The following is a 19,349-nucleotide window of genomic DNA, read 5'->3' as shown; positions in this document are numbered from 1 at the left end:
TGTGTGTGTGTGTGTGTGTGTGTGTGTGTGTGTGTGTGTGTGTGTGTGTGTGTGTGTGTGTGTGTGTGTGTGTGTGTGTGTGTGTTAGCTTCAAAACTTCCTCTTCATAATCAGAGCTTTGCCTTATTTTTCTCATGTCTCACATCAGTTGATATATACATTGATTTTCTATTTTTATTTTTGTTTAAAAACTGTATATATGACTTTGAAACATCAACGTGAGCTTCAGAAACATGATTTAGTAACTAAATCTAAAAAAAACAGCTCCAGGAAATTCCCTAAATCTCAAGAAGAGGATTTCTCAAGATCTCAAAAAGGATGTGAAAATGTAGTCCTGGTGTAATAGCATGAACAGCCTCTGGACTGATGCTCATATAAACCTGTATATTACATCCGTTGAGCACAAGATGGCAGGGTTGGAATATTTTGGATTCATTTTTGGTGAAAGGGATGAAGTGGAGAGGTGTCGTTCTTCTTTGATCGCAGTTGATGGTTGCTACCAGTCTCAGCTTTAACTGGTCTCTTCACTGGTCTCTTCACACCGGACTCAGAATCCTGTGTTCACCAACAGCTCGACGGGACACAAACCTGCCCTTTCAGTTCCTCAATGATTTTTTTTGTTGTGGAATAAAAATGTCCACCGGTGTGTAGCCTGATAACATCTCCCCCCCCCCAGCCACACCAGAGGCAGCAGCTGTCAGACGCTTGTTTTCCTCTGAGAGGCTCCATCAGTATTTTGACAGATGTGTTGTTCTCTCACCATGACAGTGTGGCCCCCGGCCCCCGGCCCCTCACTGCTTCTCATTCGTTACAAGCAGCTCACTGCACAGTCAGGTCACTGCTCTGCTTCAAATCGGACCAACCTTTTATCGTACGGTGCCGAGGAGACACACGCAAACATGTTCCAAAGGTTGTAGAGTCATTGTTTACATAATGTTTAAAGAAGTGTAGACTAGAGGAATAGACCTGTGCCAAAGGCAATAAAAGATCAATGTTGCTTTGACAGCTAATTAGGCTCTTCGTGCAGTTTTGAAAGCCGGCGCGTGTTATCTGAAGCATCGATTTGGATCACGATGAACAGTTAAAAAGTTGGTGCATGACTTTGAAAAAGCTTGTGTTTGAAGCCTGAGGGAGTTTCAGCAGCAAACACTGAGTGTAAAGAAAGTGAAGCCAATGCTTATGTGCCTGAAACCTGTGTTCTCTTTAATCACCAGCAGGGGGCGACTCTACTGGCTGTTTCTATAGAAGTCTCTGAGAAAATGACTCAACTAAACATTTTCCAGATGAGTTCATGTCTCAATCTCTGGTTTCAAGTCTTCTTCAACACTGATGGTGTTCATTTTGTGAATAATGAGGCAAATAGACCGTAAAGCACCGGATGTATTGAGGGCGAAGATACCATGTGATTGACAGCTGTCAGGCTCCACCCCCTGCTCTTCTAAATGTGGTTTCTTCAGGTTTATAAAAAACAGGATGGCGCTGTACTGAATGTCAAATTGCAGGCCTCAAAATGGCAGCTCACAAACCATTGAATCTGTTCCATCTCCATCAGGACCTTCTGATTCTGCAGCTCGTCCTCAGTGAGATCGATGTTTCGTGAACCAGGTCGTGACGTCTCTTTCTCTGCTTCTCCCCAGACGGTGCCGACCGCACATCAACAATCTGAACCGAGGACCTGAGTGAGAGCAGCAGGACGCCGCAGGTTCACGAGGCTCTCTCACGAAAAGGTGACCTCGAGGTCACCCGCCCTCCCGTCCCCTCTCCCTGTGGCCAATGGGAGAGCTCCACCAAAGGACCGGGCGGGATCCAGGAAACACAAGCGAGCCGATCATCACACGGCGATCACATTGGCACTGACCCCCCCCCCCCCCCCCCTCGCCTGCAGTCCTGTCAGCCTTGGCAGGAAGGGAGATGCTGGCCTGTGGATCAGGGCCCAGTGAGACTGAGCCCCCTTCCCCACACGACACCTTCTGGCCCCTGCACACTGACCACAGCTTGTGGCATCTTTCAAATCCATAACAGTACCTCAGACCCGGAGACCGGAGGAGACACAAGGACGCAGACGGAAGTTTAGGATTTCCAGAGAGGACAGAAAGGCCTCCTGCTCAGCGCTGGGTGGCAAACAAACAAAAAAATCATTAATTTTGTTGTATGTATTTATTGTTTACATAATGTTGCTACTTTCAAAGGGTACAGAAACATGTATGACTTTCAATATGACTTGTGTAATATTCTGTAAAACCTCAGCCGTGCACCACCTTCACGTCCCACAAGTAGCTAGTTTACAACCAACATGCTTTTTCTTTATTTTATCAGCCAAGAACAAAGAGACAGTGACTGGGGGGGGGGGGGGGGGGGGGTGAGAAGTAAGGAGGAAGAGCAGATGTGAGACAAGGGGGATGAGAGGAAGGAGGTGAGGAGGAGAAAGACAAAGAAAGTAGAAGAGGAAGGAATCGGGCTGAGGTGCCGGTGGAAAGGGAAGAGGATGTTACAGAGGAGGAAGACGTCAGAGGCAGGACCTCTGATTGGCTGAGGGTGACGGAGGAAAGATGATGTCATGTCTAACCGTGTTGTGAGCTGGAGGTGAAGCTGCGTATCGTGTATCTACGAGCTGTAAGAACTCTGTGAATTCAAAGCCTCGTGAAAAACGTTTTTTCGAGAAGACGTAAATGGGAGATTTTGAGGCGGCGGCCGGCCGTCAGTGGGATCCGTCTGCGTGTCCAGATTCTGGGTTCGGTTATTCTTCTAAACGCAGGGTGAAGTGCTTGAGCTGCATGTTCCAGCTGAAAGTCTTTCTCAGAAGATTGTGAAACGTGTGAAGCAGGAAAAACAGAAACAGGAGGTTGGTTTGGTTTCCACGCAGAGCGCGTTGCCGAGGCCGATTGCAACACCGGAGAAGAGACACACTGTCAGTCCATGAAGGGAGGTCGTCCCAGAGATTGTCCCGTTAGTGCAGACTTCCCCCTGCTGGCCGGTCCATGGACACGCAGGCTCGTCCGCTCACAGATCGTCTGTCAGTTCAAACCCACGTGGGATATATTTTCCTTTTTTTAGATTCTGAATCTCGCGGTTATTCTGTGTCTTAATATTTATCCTCAGTTTATTGTGTATGGAAAACAGACTTTATACGAATAGGTTTATATTGAAATAAGCTGGTTAGGAATCTCCTCCCTGTGCCACAGAGACTCCTGAGTGGTCAGCATCGAGAGTTATCGATTATTTTTATTATTGTTGTTTAGGTTCTTCTGTAGTTTGTTGCAATTCAATAGTTCTTTCATTGTATCCTGCACTTGATAATGTGATAACACTAAAAACCCAGAGGTTCAAGGCTCAAGTTACAGTTTCGTGCTTTCGGAGTCGGATGAAACGAAGCAGATCGAAGAGACGAGCTCGACTCTGATGGTCGACGGAGAAGACAGAGGGCGAGCGGTTGAATCACAAAAGGTGTCGATGTTCGATCCCGCGGCCGAGACGAGAAGCTCCTGACTAAGACTAAGTTCGTGTTTGTGCGTGTTTTAACTCGTCTGACCAAAAGCCATTGGTTTTATTTGGTGTTGAAAGATTCAAACTCCAGTTAATCCATCGCAGAAAATATCCAATCTGAGCCGAAGGACTTTAGAATCATCAGGGGAAAAGAATATATGAAATATAAGAAGTGCAAAGATATAATCAATGTATGTATATGCAAAATCATTGATTATACAAATGGCTTCTAATTCCTTTTCATTGCTGCTCAGGTGCAGTTTTTTAATCTGCAACTGTTGTTAAATTACCCAAATAATAATTTGGACAAAACGATGGATCAACTTTTTCACAATTTACGAGTTGAAATCACCAGCAGTGATGCGTTCAGGGTCCGACCTGGATCATAGGAGATAAAACGTGCAGAAGCTATCAACTGGTTGAATGTGACGTCAGATATCTGCACACACACAGACACACACAGGTTTAGTGTGTGAGGGAACGAACATGAAGATTCCACCAAAGCACGAATGTGACGTGAACCTTTTCATCCTGAAACTGATGCTCTTCAGCACAGAGATCTCATCCCGCTCAGACCGTCACAGTGTCACTGCCACATGAATCAGTACTTAAATACAATTATTTATTCTTTTTATTTCATAATTTTTTGCAGAGGTGATACTTTTACTCATTTAGGTGTATTATTATTTAAAGTACCATATGTATTAACATACTATGGCTGGTGACCATACGTACATCTCAAATATTAACATAGTTATTGTTGACTTCTCTCTGTTGTTGTTTTGTTGCCGTTGTTGCTCTATAACCTTGTTTGTATCTATCGGTGTCATGTTGAGGTTTTTGTTTGGAGAAGTTTCCGTGTTGGAGTCGCTCCGTCACAGATCGTCAAAAGAAACTCTGTTCTGGTCTGTAGTGGGCCAGGAAGTAGACGGGTCCACTCCGGAGCCTTCGTAGACCAGGATGTGAGACGTTGGGTCTGAACTCAGCTGTGGACGTGTTTTTCACTCTCAGACTTTCAGCGGGAGACGATGTCCAGATGTGTGACTTTGAGCACGAGCGGCTTTATTCTTTTTCTTATTGTGAACAAATCCCATGAAAAAGCCAAATTCAACAACGTGTTCTCAGTGTTTTACATTTTAGTCGAAACTTTCCCTGTGTGTGTTTCTCACCGATTCTGATTCATACAATTTTAGAAACCGTTTGAAAATAGGAGGTTGTGTTTTCTTTTTGTGTGTCTGTTTGCAGGATTACACACAAACTACTGAGCTGGTTTCCATGGTATAAGGACCAAGGGAGAACTCACAGACTTCTAGAGCAGATTTGATTAAGAGGTTGAATCCAGGAATTAAATTTGTTTCACTTTCTTTAATATTGTGATACATTTGAAAAGTTCCCATTAGAAGCTCATTTCTAGAGCTTCTAATTCTTCTGAAATTCTTCTTCTGATTGTAGAACTGTTAATTGATTTATCAGTGATGTCTTTTGAAAAGATGCCTGACGTTGCCATGTTGAAGAAAGTAGATCTGCAGCTTAATCTTCTCAGACTTCTTCTCAGGCCCAATCACGTCCTCACGTTTGTTGAAAATCTGTAAAGTGGTTATTGTGTAAGCCTGCGTACAAGTACACAAACGGGTGTCAACAACATCCTCGGCGGAGGGAATATCCCATAAACAGGAAGCGACTACCTTCACATCTGACAACACAACAGATGTGTTTGTTTCCAACACTGAAGATGATCTAGTGTGTGAATGTACATGACAGTTCAACATACACAGACACACACACACTTGATTCATTGGTGATTTCTGTCTTTTCATGGGATTTGTTGATGGGAAGAAAACCTCCCGCAGCCTTTAAATGTTTTTACAAACCTGCAGCCGTTCAATAGGAAACACAATCCAAGGGATTATTGAACCTGTGTTATGTTTTATTAACTTTCATATCAAACATATTGATGCAAAGTTCGGGAGCTTGAATTCCGTTTTCTCACATGTGCCACGTTTTTCTTCTGGAGCAAGTGTTCAAGAGGTTTGTGTGATTATTTTTCTGGATGAAGAAATAGAGCAAAGTGACACGTTTTGTATTCAGAGTTCAAATCGGCGCCTGTGGTTTCCTGCAGCCGCTCCGGGTCAAAGAGACGTCTGAACCCGGAGCGGGACGCTGGAGGTTCTGGATCAGAACCCGTCTCCAACCAAATGCTTTATGTAGACTTTTCTCTGAACGCATATCAGCTCGGGGGGGCGTCCAGGAGAGCTTCTGCCGCTGTGCACTCTGCAGTATTAACAGTTAGACAACACCTGGTTATTCCAAAAAAAAACATATGTACTTTAAGTCGAGACATATATGCTGTTTTGTATCTTGTTGTTTTCATAGATTCTGCAGTTTATTCCGTTTGTGTCGATGAGGAATGCAGAGTTTCTTCTTGTTTTGTAAAGCAGCCGTTGCCGCTCGACTGTGCTCCTTCACTTCATTTAGTTTTATTCTATCAAAGAGCCGATGTCCTGTATTGACTGCAGGCTTACGTATATATTTGACAAAAGAATATTGTATGTTTAATAATAAAAGAAAACCCACAAAAAAGACAAAAAAAACTGAGGAAAAACAAAACGCAGATAAAAAGAAATGGAGGGAATTGAGAGAGAGAGAGAGAGAGAGAACAGGTGTAATTTATATTTTAAAAACTGCATGCACAAGGCTGGGAAAGTCATATTTAGAATAACTAATGGCAGTGCCTTTTTTTTTGTACTCGAGACATTTACCCCAAATGTAAATGGTTTTATATTGACGTTAAAAATAAAAAGGTGAAATGTTACAGCAGCCGTGTCGGCTCACGTTCACACTGCAGCTCGGAGCGCTGACGGATTTGTTCCTTTGTGTTCTTATGATCTTTCCTTTTAATCTGATGTATGGTCGTGTGTCTTTATGCCTGATCACTGTGCCTTAATCCACTGACAGCTCAGCCCTTACGTTTTTATTTTCATTAATTCATTGTCAATTTCCTCGTTCTCTCAAAGTAAAAGAATATTCACCACAGAGCCCAAATTTATTCCTTTGATTTTATTCCTTTTATCTTGTGTTTTCCACGGGAGCTGTAATCACGATACATTGATTCTTACAATTATTAAACTTTGACAGTTTAAAAAAACAACCTGTGAGATGCTTCACTCTAGCTAACCCTGAAATCATTGTGCACATTCAGGTTTTCACTGATCCAACGTGCTACAGGCGAGAATCTCAGATACCTGTTTCTCACCGTTTTTGTGCAAACGTTCTTTTTACTCAATTTTTATTTCATTGTTTGTTTAGAAAACATCAAACGTTTGTCGAGTTCTCACAGAAGAAGAAAATTCTCCTCGTGTTGCTTAAAAAGCCAAAAAAAATTAAAAAATTCACTCTGTTTTCTCCTCGTTGTCGTTGATGAACCGCTTTTAAAATGGGTTCAAATTTTAAAACTAGCTTCAGTGTTTTCTAATGAATAAACCTTGAATGTATATTTTGGCTTTAAACCTTCACAGCCTCTGATTACAGCAGCTTCGTGTCTGACAGACTAAATGTGAAAGTCAAACTTCCACCTGAACGTTGAAGCAGTGTGAGCGTGAGCGTCTGGGGCCCTTTCTGTTTTCTGTAGGTACTTTGATTTTTAATGCTGATATGAAGTTCTGAAATATTCTGGTCTGTACAAGAAAAAAAAAATGTGTGAGTGGGAGTTTGTGACAGTGAGGATGTGTGTGTGTGTGTGTGTGTGTGTGTGTTGGGAAAAACGTTCAAGTGTTTTTATTTCAATGTCTCTTGCTGTAATTTGTCGCGGCAAACCAGAATGCTGTGATTTGGCATGCCCCGTTATACATAAAGAAAAAAGTTGTAACTCCTCCCACGTGTCTGTGTGTGTTTGATTCTCTGTTCATCATGAAACTGGGTTCAGGCCTAAAGACGGAAAAAGAGTTAAAACCAAAATACGTCGATTAATTCAGCACCTGAACTCTTAAACTTCAGTGTTTCTTCTAGAATAACTCTTTATTTCTGAAGAAAGTTGTTTCTATAGGAATCTCATTAAAAAGTCTCTGCTCAAAGAAAACAAAAAACTCATCTCTAAAAACCTGACTGCAGATGTTGTTCAGCAGCTTCAAACACTGACCTCCTCTCCTCCTCCTCTTCCTCCTGACGCTGTCACATCTTTGACTCAGCTTCTTTCAAACCTATAACCTTTGTTTGGAGACTTAAATATTTTTTTAAAGAAACTTGAGTTGAAACTACTCTTCAGGCTTTGATTCCATCCCTGAAAAAAAGTTGTAGTGAAGGTTGAAGGTCCACCACTAGAGGGAACTAAAGGGACACTCTGGAGCAAACTTTTAATTCTTGGTTTTATTGGATCCAAACTTGAACAAAGATCAAACCCTCAGACAGTAACTGTGTGTTTTCATCTTTTCTTCACATGTGAATGAATTCGAACCTGAACATGAGCACAAACGTTTTATTTATCTTCATTATAATTCATATTTGTGAGTTTTCCTCAGTCGTGGTGTAAATATAAATAATGCTTCCTCATGATAAAAAAAGACATGAACCTGAGAAAACAACAGCATCTGATGACTTGAACTGAAACTCCACAAAAACACATTCAAATCCTCCGGCACAATAATCCCACGTTTGATTTATTAACTTTATAACCACAGAGGAAATACTTTTCAGTTAAACTCTGCAGTTTGTAAACAATTTTAGTTCAGAGTTTTTCTTCAGTTTATCACAGATTCGAACGTAAAAACTGCAGAAACACAAGATGTTAAAAAACTCTGCTGAGTCATTCCTCTCGTCAGACTTTCCAAGAATATCTCCCTCCCTCCCTCCCTCTCTCTCTCTCTCTCTCTCTCTCTCTCTCTCTCCCTTCCTCTCCATCAGGGTCCCCGCCTGCCGATTGAGCCACAGAGCGACACACCCGGTTCACAGGAGGAGAACAGTGAGAACGGCCATCAGGGTCCCACAGAGGCAAAGGGTGTGCTCTTTCTGCTTAAGGAGGAGGGGGGACATGGACTTGTCCACTTGGCGAGCAGGGGGGCCGCTTTCAGGTATCAGGCAGGGCTGCCCAATCTCAGGACAACTCTAGGAGTCCATCTAGGAAGTGAGGCCTTTCAAAGTCAGAACTGGGAGGGGGCGCTAGGAAACGTGGAAGCAAAGTGTTCCTACTCTATCGGCTCTATGTTCTGTTTGTGTAGGCATTTGATTCCCCAAACAAAACAATGCCACTCTATCTTTCCGTCAGAAGCTGGGGCAGCTAATTTCTAAGGTTTGTAAGCACAGTGCATTCATGTATGAGTGATGTGTAAATAAGCTAAGGGAGATATGCTTTAACAGAAAAGTTGGAATGAGAACAAGCTAAAGTACAGTGTGTAGTATGCCACAGACTGGCAGCTGCTCTTATCAGACCTCTTATCAAGACAGGTGTGAGACTGACCAGCGATGTGACGCACACACACACACTCTAACTAACTTAAAGATTAACACTACATAGCAACGTTTTTTATAAGTCATTGTGTGAAGGCCATATATCTAGTCCAAACTAATGTAAAAATAAGTACATTTGTTTCAGATCGGGGGAAAGACAGGATTAGTTGGGTGTCATCAGCATAGCTATGGTAGGAAAAGCCATGTGAGTGAATGACAGAGCCGAGAGAGTTGGTGTACAGAGAGAAGAGGAGGGGACCCAGGACAGAACCTTGAGGGACCCCAGTAGTGAGAGGACAAGCTTCAGACACAAATCCTCTCCAAGTTAACCGATAAGTGCGTTCGTTGAGGTATTAAGAGAGCAGGGAGAGAGCAGAGCCTGAGACACCCAGGTCCTGAAGGGAGGAAATAAGGATCTGATGGTTCACTGTGTCAAATGCAGCAGAGAGGTCTAGAAGGATGAGGACAGAGGAGAGAGAGGCTGCTCAGAGACAGAAAGAAGTATGTGGGTGTGTTAATTCCAGCAGCATAAAGACAATAAAGGAACTGAACTCAGATTTTATGACAGAGCGTCGTCGGAAGTTTGGAGTTTCCTTGAAAACATCTACACTCTCTCACCTGTCTCATCCTGACAGGCTATTGGTTGGAGCTCCTAAGGAGAAGGCGGACCCTGATGTTCTAGCTAATCGGACAGGAGGAGTATACAGCTGCCCGATCTAGATTGACCAATTAGACTGCACCACGATGAAGCTCATTCATCCGGGTTTAGAAACTAGATGGAACGAGGACAATACAGGGACTGATTCATTTCAGAGGACTTAGATCTACTAGATATTTGGAAATACCCACTAGTGGACCTGGATTTAGTGGACCTGATCTGGACTAAGAAGTCCGACCTTGTTGATCAGAACTATCCTGGTCTGACTCAGACATGATTTCGTTGAAAATTAAAACTGGGGCAGTGATTCTGCTGTGTGTTCTGCTGCTGGGGCGAGTATTGATTCTGATGCTATTGATACGATTGATGACACTGACTGAACTGTTTAATGATTATGTTTCTGTTTGAATCTACAGACTGTTGTACAGCTCAGTCCGGCAGTCCGGCAGGTAACACACACACACAAACGAATGTTCCTTGTTTTAATATTAACTGATTAATTGATTGGTAATAAATATGATTGATCTTGTGATTTGTTTTCTAGAGTTATAGATCCCTTTAGACAGAATCAGATTTCACCTACAAAAAGGTCAGTAACTCTTTCTTTTTCTGTTTAGTTTAGTCTGACAGGCTGTTTTGTGTCCTTCAGACTTTCATTCTGTTTTAGTGATGTCAGTTGCCTGAACACTGTATGCACAATAATTAGGCAAGGGGGTATTTTGAACATATCATAATTTGTATGCATATTTTCCGACTCCAAGCTGTATAACTTGAATGCCTATTGGATTTAAGCATATCAGATGATGTGTTCTTGTGTAATGAGGGAGGGTGTGGCCTAAGGAGGTCAACACCCTGTAGAGGGAGCTGGTAGTTTATACGTCAGTTTGTGTCTTTGATCATAATCGTACTCAGGGCCGGCCCAGGCAATGTTGGAGCCCTAGGCAAGATTTTAGATTGGCGCATCCCCCCCCCCCACACACACACACGTATACACACACATACACACACACACATACACACACACAAATTCCTTCCTTCACTCCGAAGGTTACATTAATAAGATAATAAAACGAGTTTACAAAAAAAATGTTTTAAAGGAAATACTGCATGTAGGCTATAAACAACAATACAAATTTATAATAAAAAATATACAGAGATTCTGAAATCAGGCTGTACTGACATTTTCCACAAAAATTAACATTAATGATGTGCATTACTCCGCGCCGGATCGGGGGGTAAATTATGCGAGTCTTCACGGGTGACTGACCTGCACAAGCCTATAGCCGTCACCCCCCCACAACAGATTGTGTGCTTGTGTGTTTCTGTTAAGACACAATCCATTTGTCAGTGTGTATTCCGGCCCAATTAGATCACAAGCCAGCCGCGTAGCTTCCCGGCGATACACAGCACTTCCCGGCGCTTACCAGTATTTCGCTGCCGGAGCGAACAGCCTGATTGATATCATGGGTGCGGAAATGAGGAGTACAGCTTTTCGAGGCGCTTTGCGGTGCTTCAGCCCTCCGGTGTGTCTCCGGGGTTAGAGGACGATGGTGTTACGTTACTTCATTGGTCAACATTGCATGTTTCACGTCTGTATAAATCAGCCTCTTGTGGCGCCCTCTCGACATTTTGCGCACTAGGCAACTGCCCATGTTGCCTATGCCAGGAAACGCCACTGGTCGTACTGACGTGCTGACGATGACGTCCTGGTCGGTTCCAGTGGTTTGGGAGGGAACCTTCAACCCGGTTCTCCTCGACAGCCTCTACCAGGGGACGAGCCTCACCATCGCAGCCACTGTGTTTGCCCAGGGAAAGTAAGATGTCACAGTGTTTACTTGTCTACGCCCCATGAACACAGAGTTTCTGGTTTGACCTTTACCTGGAGATGACTCCTCTCACCTACTCCACAGGTACATTAGGTTCCTGAAAAGGTTTCTGGAGACCATGGAGCAGCACTTCTTCACTGGTTTCAATGTGCATGTGTTTGTCTATACTGACCAGCCAAACGAGGTGCCCCAAGTCAAAATGGCCAGCGGCAGACAGGTAAAGGAAGTGTGTTCCCAACAAGGTGAGTCCAGGTCAGTTTGAATCTGTCCACCTGGTTTCTAAAAACAAGTTTTGCTCCACCTCCAGCTGACGGTGAAAACAGTGCCAACCGTTAACCGTTGGCAGGATATCAGTGCCAGCAGGATGTTTCTGATCCAGGCCCTAATAGATGATGAGCTTCTTGACTACGCTGACTTCATTTTCTGTCTGGATGTGGACTCTGAATTCCACGGCCATTGGGGCACGGAGTCATTGGGAGATCTGGTCGGTGTGCTCCATCCAGGTCAGCAGAGAATTCTACTCTTAGTGTCAACAATGTGGTTGTATATCATACAGACTGGTCCGGTCCACTGTAGAGGGACACCTACTGTTGTGTAGTGAAATCCCAGTTTTATTCAGTTGTGTGATAACGATGTCGGATGTGTTTTAGATGAAGCTACATGCTAGATGAAGCTGAGTGATCCAACAGGACCACTCAGCTCTACCATTCCAGATGAAGTCTCACCTTAATATTTGGGTATGTTCCCATGTTTTCCAATTTGTTTCTGCAGGTTACTACAAAACCCACCGCAGCGCACTCCCCTATGAGCGGCGGCCTATCTCCAAAGCCTACATGGCTCCTGAGGAAGGGGACTTCTACTACTGTGGGGGGGCATTCGGAGGCAACCTGCAGGAAGTACAACGGCTTTCCCAAACCTGCATCATCAACTTTTGGGATGATCGTACAAAAGGCATCGAGGCAGCCTGGCAGGAGGAGAGTCATATTAACAGGTGAGCCGAGTCACTTGAGCAGGCATTGAACTAGGTTCATATTGTAATGACTGTTTTTCCTGTTCCGTGGTTTCAGGTATATGTGGATCAATAAGCCCAGTAAGATTCTGTCACCTGAGTACCTGTGGCAAGACTTTGCAGCCCGCGAGCCTGAAATTCACATCATCAGATTCTCTGGAGTTGCAAAAAACTACGCAGAGATCCGACCGAATGTCTGAGAGAACTTTATCAAAAACATTTTAACAGACATCATCAGTTTCTGAAAATGAGAAAAAGAGCATGTTCCACAAAGACAGGAAGCTGTGTGTGTGTGTTCAGACCTTTTAAAGCAAGTAAAACACTCTGATTCTGTCTCTCTCTCTCTCTCTCTCTCTGTCTGTCTCTGTCTCTCTCTCTCTCTCTCTCTCTCCCTCTCTCTCTCTCTCTCTCTCTCTCTCTCTCTCTCTCTCTCTCTCTCTCTCTGAGCTGAGCTGAGAGCTGGTGGCGGTAAATGATAGGTTTGTGCGATTTTGTTGTATATTTTGGTTATTCTGTTTATATATATTGCTGTGCATTAGTTGTAGACATGACGTCTGCTAATTATGAATAATCATGAAATATGATTAATAAAATAAAAAAATTCTTTGTGAAAAATAATAAAAAATTATAAAGCTATCAATTAAGAATCGTACAATTATTAATTAGAAATGATACAGTTATCAATTAAGAATGATTAAATAATTAATGAAAAACAATAACATTGTCAATTAAGAATAATACAATCTGTAATTATAATTTATCAAAGACGGGTTTAAGTTTGAGCACAAGCTATCATAATCTAGCTGCATTCACATACATATGTACAAATAATCACAAAATACCGGTACTTTAATTACACTCGAATTTATTAAAAAGGTAACAACATTAATGTAAATCAATGATTAATATTCTAACAAAACGCCACTATATCACATATAACAACAACAGCACTTATCACGATTTATAACACACACATGTAATACCTATGGTTTATCTATGTGTGTGTGTGTGTCTCTGTGTGTGTGTCTCTCTATGTGTGTGTGTGTGTGTGTGTGTCTCTATGTGTGTGTGTGTGTGTGTGTGTGTTTGTTTCTGTGTGTAAGAGGAAGAAGGGGGGTCAATAATGATTCACGAAATTATGGCCGACAAACCCTGGGAGTTGAACTCAATATGGTGGTTTGGAGTCAAAATCGCTGATGTTCAGGTAGGTGAGGGGGAAAAGAAGGACACAGGCAGGGTCCTACAGGGCCAAGTAAGTGATATTGACAGATATTTTCCCAAGATATAAAACAAGTAATTATTGTTCACACGACCCTGGTTTTACAAAAACAATCTCAGTCAAGATGAGAGCCTGGTGACAAACCCTCAAACCGGCATCTTGGGCCAGAAGGTGACGATCAAGTCTTCTAGATGAACGATGTGGTCCAAGAATCACTGAAGCATCTTTTCCTCTGGTCCACAAATCCCCTGAGGCCTGGTGCCAACAAGAGGATGTTCAACTCTTGGAGATCCCAGACGTAATGACATTTAAAGTGATGACATCAATCATCAGAATTTACACACTAGACGATTTGGCCAGAACGAACGACAACACACTTTCACAGTCGTGAGTCCAGAGACTTGGAATCTCACAGAAACTTGTGTGATCAAACGTGACTTCAGAAGAAAAACCAACATGGCGGAGGATCTCCATGCTCTGACACAATTAGTGGCATTAAGATTGTTTTTTCGGTGGATACTAGTTCATTTTAGAATATATTTGTAGATCTTTATATATGTTTCATTATAAGGAATGAAACAGACGACAATTTGAGAAATCATATCAAGTCAAACTCTGTTAAAACAGAGGCTCCTCAGCAGAGTCACCGAAACCGTGAAGAAAATGTTGTCGGAGCAAATCCAGTTAAAAATGCACAAACATCTTATAGTCATTCCACCGTCAGAATTCCTCCACACCCAGATCCCTGTGCCGCTGCTGATATTAGGATCATGTCTTCATGCTGCTGCTGGCTTCAGGCCTGCGGCTCGTTCACAGGGATTCAGCTAAATGTCGGGGGTGCATACAGAGCCTGGGGAAGCAGCTCTTCCCAGGGCCTGCGTTAAGCCGGGCTGACGGGTTCAGCTCAGGGTTGAGGGCCGGGACTCGGAGCTCGTCGAGGTGACGGGACCGAGGTTAGCGCCGGCCTTAGAGATGAATACGGCCAGTCTTATTTCTGAGGTGGGCTGAATGCAAGGAAGCCAGCGCAGCACCGCTCAGCTAGCAGGTATTGAGCAGTGCCACTGCAGACGGTGATCCAACCGGCTGCCGGAGCGCAGAGCGAGGACTGAGAGCGAAGAGGGATAAAGTGACTAATCAGCTTCCTGCTGCTTCTCTCTTCAGGTTCTTTGTTGGCTTTCGGCCCTTTAGCCTGTCTCTTTGCTACCAGCATGCGGACATACAAACGCACACAGGCAAATGTGATGATATGCGCCGACTTCACATGCATGTGCGTATGTGCGGTTTGATCTGGTTCCCTGGTGGATGCCATTGTGCCAGGGCAGGAAACGGCTAATCCAGTTGGAGCCGACCCAGTCAGGGATCTGTCGCTCACATAATCAAAGTGGCAGGAGCTCTGCTATGGGAAAGAGGAATAAATACAAATCTATCTCACATCTGCAGGGGTGGACTCATGTTCCCTGAGGGTCAGGGGCAAAAGAACTACAAGAGGGCTCCTGATTAATGTACCATCAGCTGAGAACGATGGTTTTTACAACCAAGTCTTTATTTAGATTTATGTTTAGGGACTCAGAGGTTGAGGAAATTGTCTATTTTGCAAAAAACAGGAAATGATTAACCTGACTCTTGATTCCACAGGTTGGTCTGTGTGGAACCCGTCATGAGAACAGATCTCATCGGCCCTCAGACTCAGAACAGGTGTACCTGGTGGAACAAGGAAGTGCAGCGAATGACTTTGGTTCGACACAAGATACATTTAATATTAATAAACTTTAATAAACAGACAAAAGGCCAAACAGGTTCAAAATGTCGTCTTCTGTGTCCTCGGCCAAACAGCAGCTGTGGTGGGCAACTGGTAAAAACATCTGTCCCAGATCATTTAGATAATGGATTTAGTTTTTTCATATCAGACAGGACCAAACATTCAAAGGGGCTGATCTCTATCCTGATTCAACTTTCATAGAATTACTTTCTCTACCAGGTATAAACAACAGCTTCAGTGCAGATAAACCAGGCAGGATGAACACAAAGTTTTCTAACTGTTCATAAAAAGCTCTGAACACAAACAATAAAAAGTGACAGAATATTGTAGAAGAGTTTAAGGACGACGGATTAATGACGAGTAATAATTCTGAAGTATCAACACAGGCCGAGAGAACACAACATTACAGACACAGACATTTACAACAGGACACACAAGATGATGCAAAGAGACACAATAACAACATGTGTTGGTCAGTGACTCTGTGTTGATCTAGAGCAGTCATACTCAAGTAGCGGCAGGCCCGCGGGGTGTCTATTAATGGCCCTCGAGCTGTTTTGAAATGTTTTTTTAATTATTAAAAAATTAATTATTAAAAAAAAAAAAAAAAAAAAAATCGTGCTGGGCGCTCTTATTTTGAAACCGCGCGCCGCGATCTCAATACGAGGCTGGGGGTTGCAACGATAAACAGATAGCACTCCAGCCCACAGACCGCTCCAGCCCTCCCAAACTCGAGGCAGACAGTCCATCTCAGCAGCAGTCAGTCACACGTATACCGACCGGAGCCGTAATGGCATGCTCCAAATTTGCCCCAAAAAGAAAACTGGACAGCGAAAACCGCCAGTTCCAACCAGAGTGGACAGAAAGGTTTGCGTTCTTTCTACCACCGTCCAGCACTCGCCCTCTGTGCTTAATATGTCAAGAGTCTGTCTCGGCAATTAAACTTAGCAATTTGAAGCGACACTACGAATCAAAACACAAGCATTTTGAAGAGACATTTCCGCAAAACTCCGAGATCAGAACAACAAAATGAAATGCTCTTAAAGCATCATATCAATCATCCAACCGAATCCTCCACACTTCTGTGACAAAGCAGCAAAAGGCATCACAGTGCTCCTTTAGAGTAGCGTGGGTTTTGGCTAAGCACATGAAGCCATTCACGGATTCAGAGGTAGTGAAAGAATGCATGATTGACGTGATGGACACGTTGCTTGAAGGCAAAGAAAAAGATGAAATGAAAACAAAAATTCAACAAATCCCACTGTCTGACTCCACAGCATGCAGACGTACTGAAATGCTGGCTGATGATGTTGCAAAGCAGCTGTGTGATGGAATAAAAAATGCAGAGTGCATTTCCCTTGCTGTGGATGAATCCACTGACACTAATGATAAAGCTCAGTTGATGATATTTGAGATACTTTGATGAGTCAAAAAGAGAGTTTATTGAAGATGTGCTGGGCATGGCAAGCCTTTCTGGGCAGACGAGGGGTGAAGACATTTACAATGCAATAATGGCAGTGCTGAATGAAAAAGGAATTGATGTGAAGAAAATTGTGTCAGTGGCTACTGATGGGGCGCCATCTATGATGGGCAGAGAGAAGGGACTAGTTCAGCGCCTGAAGCTTCTTCACCCTCAACTCATTTCATACCACTGTATAATTCACCAGTCCATCCTTTGTGCAAGTCTTGGAGAAATCTACGCCGAAGTCATGAACACAATGATGAAGCTGGTCAATTTCTTGAGAGCATCATCTGCACTACAGCATCGCTTGCTGCGGTCATTCCTGACTGAGGTCAGTGCTGAATTTGATGACTTGCTTTTGCACAACAACGTCAGATGGCTGAGCAAGGGCAAGGTCCTGGAGCGGTTTTGGGCCATTAGGAATGAACTACAACTATTTCTGTCACAACAAAAAAGTGCAAAAGCAAAACTGTTCTTGGATTTCCTGCACAATCCAGAAAAGATGGAGGCTGTGGCATTTTTGACTGACATGACATCTCACATGAATGACTTGAATCTGAAGCTCCAAGGGAATGGCACGGTAAGCGTGCTGCGTCATTTCCTGTTTTCTTGCCACTGGTGGTGGTCGCTCTGCGAATTAGCTCCGCTGCTAAAACACAACTGTTTCTCTGTAGCACTACAGCTAAAATCACCGGTCTGTAGTTAAACACTCGCACATACCAACCCTTACTCTATCGTGCTTAGTGATTCTGTGTTCTGTTTGAGCTCACCCTCGCAGCTCTATAGCAGCGATGTCTTCTCTCTCTCCCTGTTGCTCCACTGCTCTCTCTTGCTCCGAGTGTCTTATGTTTACTTACTCCTCTGCCTCCCTTAACAGTAGTGGTACATGTAATAAATGTAGTGTGTTGATAGCGATGGAGGCTCGGCTTAGCGACTTAGAAGCTCGGCTCAGCAGCTTAGAAACTCCGTTAGCTGTAGTTAGCCGGCTCCCGCTAGCCGCGGAGCCACCTAGCTTATCACGTGGCTTAGCCTTAACTAGCAGTCCCCAGACTAGTCCCGTGCAGCCGGGAGCGCAGGGCAGCTGGGTGACAACCCGGAGGGGGCATAGTGCTAGACTTAAAAAGCCCACGATTAAAGAGCCACCAGCTCACGTCTCAAATAGATTCGCTCCACTCAGCGAGGCACCCGCTGATAAACAGACTCTGATTATTGGCGACTCGGTTCTGAGAAACGTCAGGTTAGCGACACCAGCGACTATAGTTAATTGTATCCCAGGGGCCAGAGCCGGCGACATCGAATCTAAACTTAAGTTAATGGCTAAAACTAAAAAAGGTAAATACAATAAAATCGTAATTCACGTCGGCAGCAACGACTCCCGGCTTCGCATGTCGGAGATCACTAAAGTTAATGTTGAGTCCGTGTGTGCTTTTGCTAAAACGATGTCGGACAAAGTAGTTTTCTCTGGCCCGCTCCCTAATACAACAGGTGATGACATGTTTAGCCGCATGTTGTCTTTTAACCGCTGGCTTTCGAGGTGGTGTCCTGTAAACGGCGTGGGCTTTATAGATAATTGGCTAACTTTTTCGACAAAACCTGGTCTTGTTAGGAGAGACGGCGTTCATCCCACTTGGGATGGAGCAGCTCTCTTATCTAGGAATATTACTCAGTCTATTACATGACAACCCATAGTTGGGACCAGGAAGCAGAGCTGCAGTGCTAAACACTTCTCTGCGCTCCCTCTGGATCAGTCACACAACCCCATAGAGATTGTGTCTGTTCACCGTCCGATTAAATTATTGAAATTAAACAATAACAGAGCGAGAACTCCACACAAAAATTTAATACAAATAAAAACAACCTCTGAAACAATACAGGAAACCCAGACTTTTAAATGTGGTCTTTTAAACATTAGATCACTGGAAAAAAAGGCTCTTTTAGTTAATGAAATAGTCTCCGATTACAACATAGATTTACTGTCCCTCACTGAGACGTGGCTACATCCTGATGAATATGTCAGTCTAAATGAATCTACTCCCCCCAGTCATATCAATTCACAGGTTCCTAGAGAAATTGGGCGAGGAGGTGGAGTTGCTGCTATTTTTAACTCCAGTCTATCAATTAATCCTAAACCTAAACTCAGCTACAAATCATTTGAATGTCTGGTTCTTAGTCTTCCACGCCAATCCAGGAACCACCAACAGCCAATCATATTTGCCGTAGTTTACCGTGCTCCCAGGGCTTATACTGAATTTTTAAAGGAATTCCCTGAGTTTTTATCAAACTTAGTCCTAAAGACCGATAAAATTATTATTGTTGGTGACTTTAATATTCATGTTGATAATAATAAAGATTGCCTTAGCGTAGCATTTATTTCAATACTAGACTCTATTGGTTTCAGTCAGTGTGTGCACAAACCTACTCATTGTGGTAACCACACACTTGACCTTGTATTATCGTACGGTGTCGGAATTGAAAATTTAACAGTACTTCCGCG

The 19,349-nt window shown here is 43.4% G+C and overlaps 2 protein-coding genes across 3 annotated transcripts in view; both read left to right on the top strand.

Annotated features, from left to right (window-relative positions):
- Window positions 1–7,352, top strand: part of samd4a (sterile alpha motif domain containing 4A) — a 52,794-nt gene extending 45,442 nt beyond the window's left edge. For both annotated transcript variants that reach the window (XM_053425406.1, XM_053425399.1), the window contains one exon: window positions 1,638–7,352. In XM_053425406.1, coding sequence (XP_053281381.1) covers window positions 1,638–1,666 — 29 coding nt within the window. In that variant the 3' untranslated portion in view covers window positions 1,667–7,352. The remainder of the gene's footprint in view (window positions 1–1,637) is intronic.
- A 2,313-nt stretch (window positions 7,353–9,665) lies between these two features.
- Window positions 9,666–13,051, top strand: LOC128442804 (globoside alpha-1,3-N-acetylgalactosaminyltransferase 1). The gene is made up of 8 exons (XM_053425387.1): window positions 9,666–9,912; window positions 9,997–10,029; window positions 10,125–10,169; window positions 11,221–11,394; window positions 11,491–11,623; window positions 11,714–11,909; window positions 12,178–12,397; window positions 12,474–13,051. Exons 1-8 carry the CDS (start codon window positions 9,854–9,856, stop codon window positions 12,613–12,615), a joined length of 1,002 nt encoding a protein of 333 aa, XP_053281362.1. The 5' UTR covers window positions 9,666–9,853; the 3' UTR covers window positions 12,616–13,051.
- Window positions 13,052–19,349: the final 6,298 nt, after the last annotated feature.

The sequence above is a fragment of the Pleuronectes platessa genome, chromosome 1 (genome assembly GCF_947347685.1).
Source record: "Pleuronectes platessa chromosome 1, fPlePla1.1, whole genome shotgun sequence".
NCBI lineage: Eukaryota > Metazoa > Chordata > Actinopteri > Pleuronectiformes > Pleuronectidae > Pleuronectes > Pleuronectes platessa.
The sequence above is the reverse complement of the archived record's forward strand: the minus strand, read 5'-3'. Positions and strand labels throughout refer to the sequence as shown.

What these genes read in the sequence shown, in the direction of transcription:
- LOC128442804 (XM_053425387.1), top strand. Translation starts at nt 9,854, where the DNA reads ATGATTTCGTTGAAAATTAAAACTGGGGCAGTGATTCTGCTGTGTGTT. An exon ending in TCAGTCCGGCAGTCCGGCAG is followed by an intron (nt 10,030 to 10,124) that starts GTAACACACACA and finishes TTTGTTTTCTAG; the next exon opens with AGTTATAGATCCCTTTAGAC. An exon ending in GAGGAGAGTCATATTAACAG is followed by an intron (nt 12,398 to 12,473) that starts GTGAGCCGAGTC and finishes CCGTGGTTTCAG; the next exon opens with GTATATGTGGATCAATAAGC.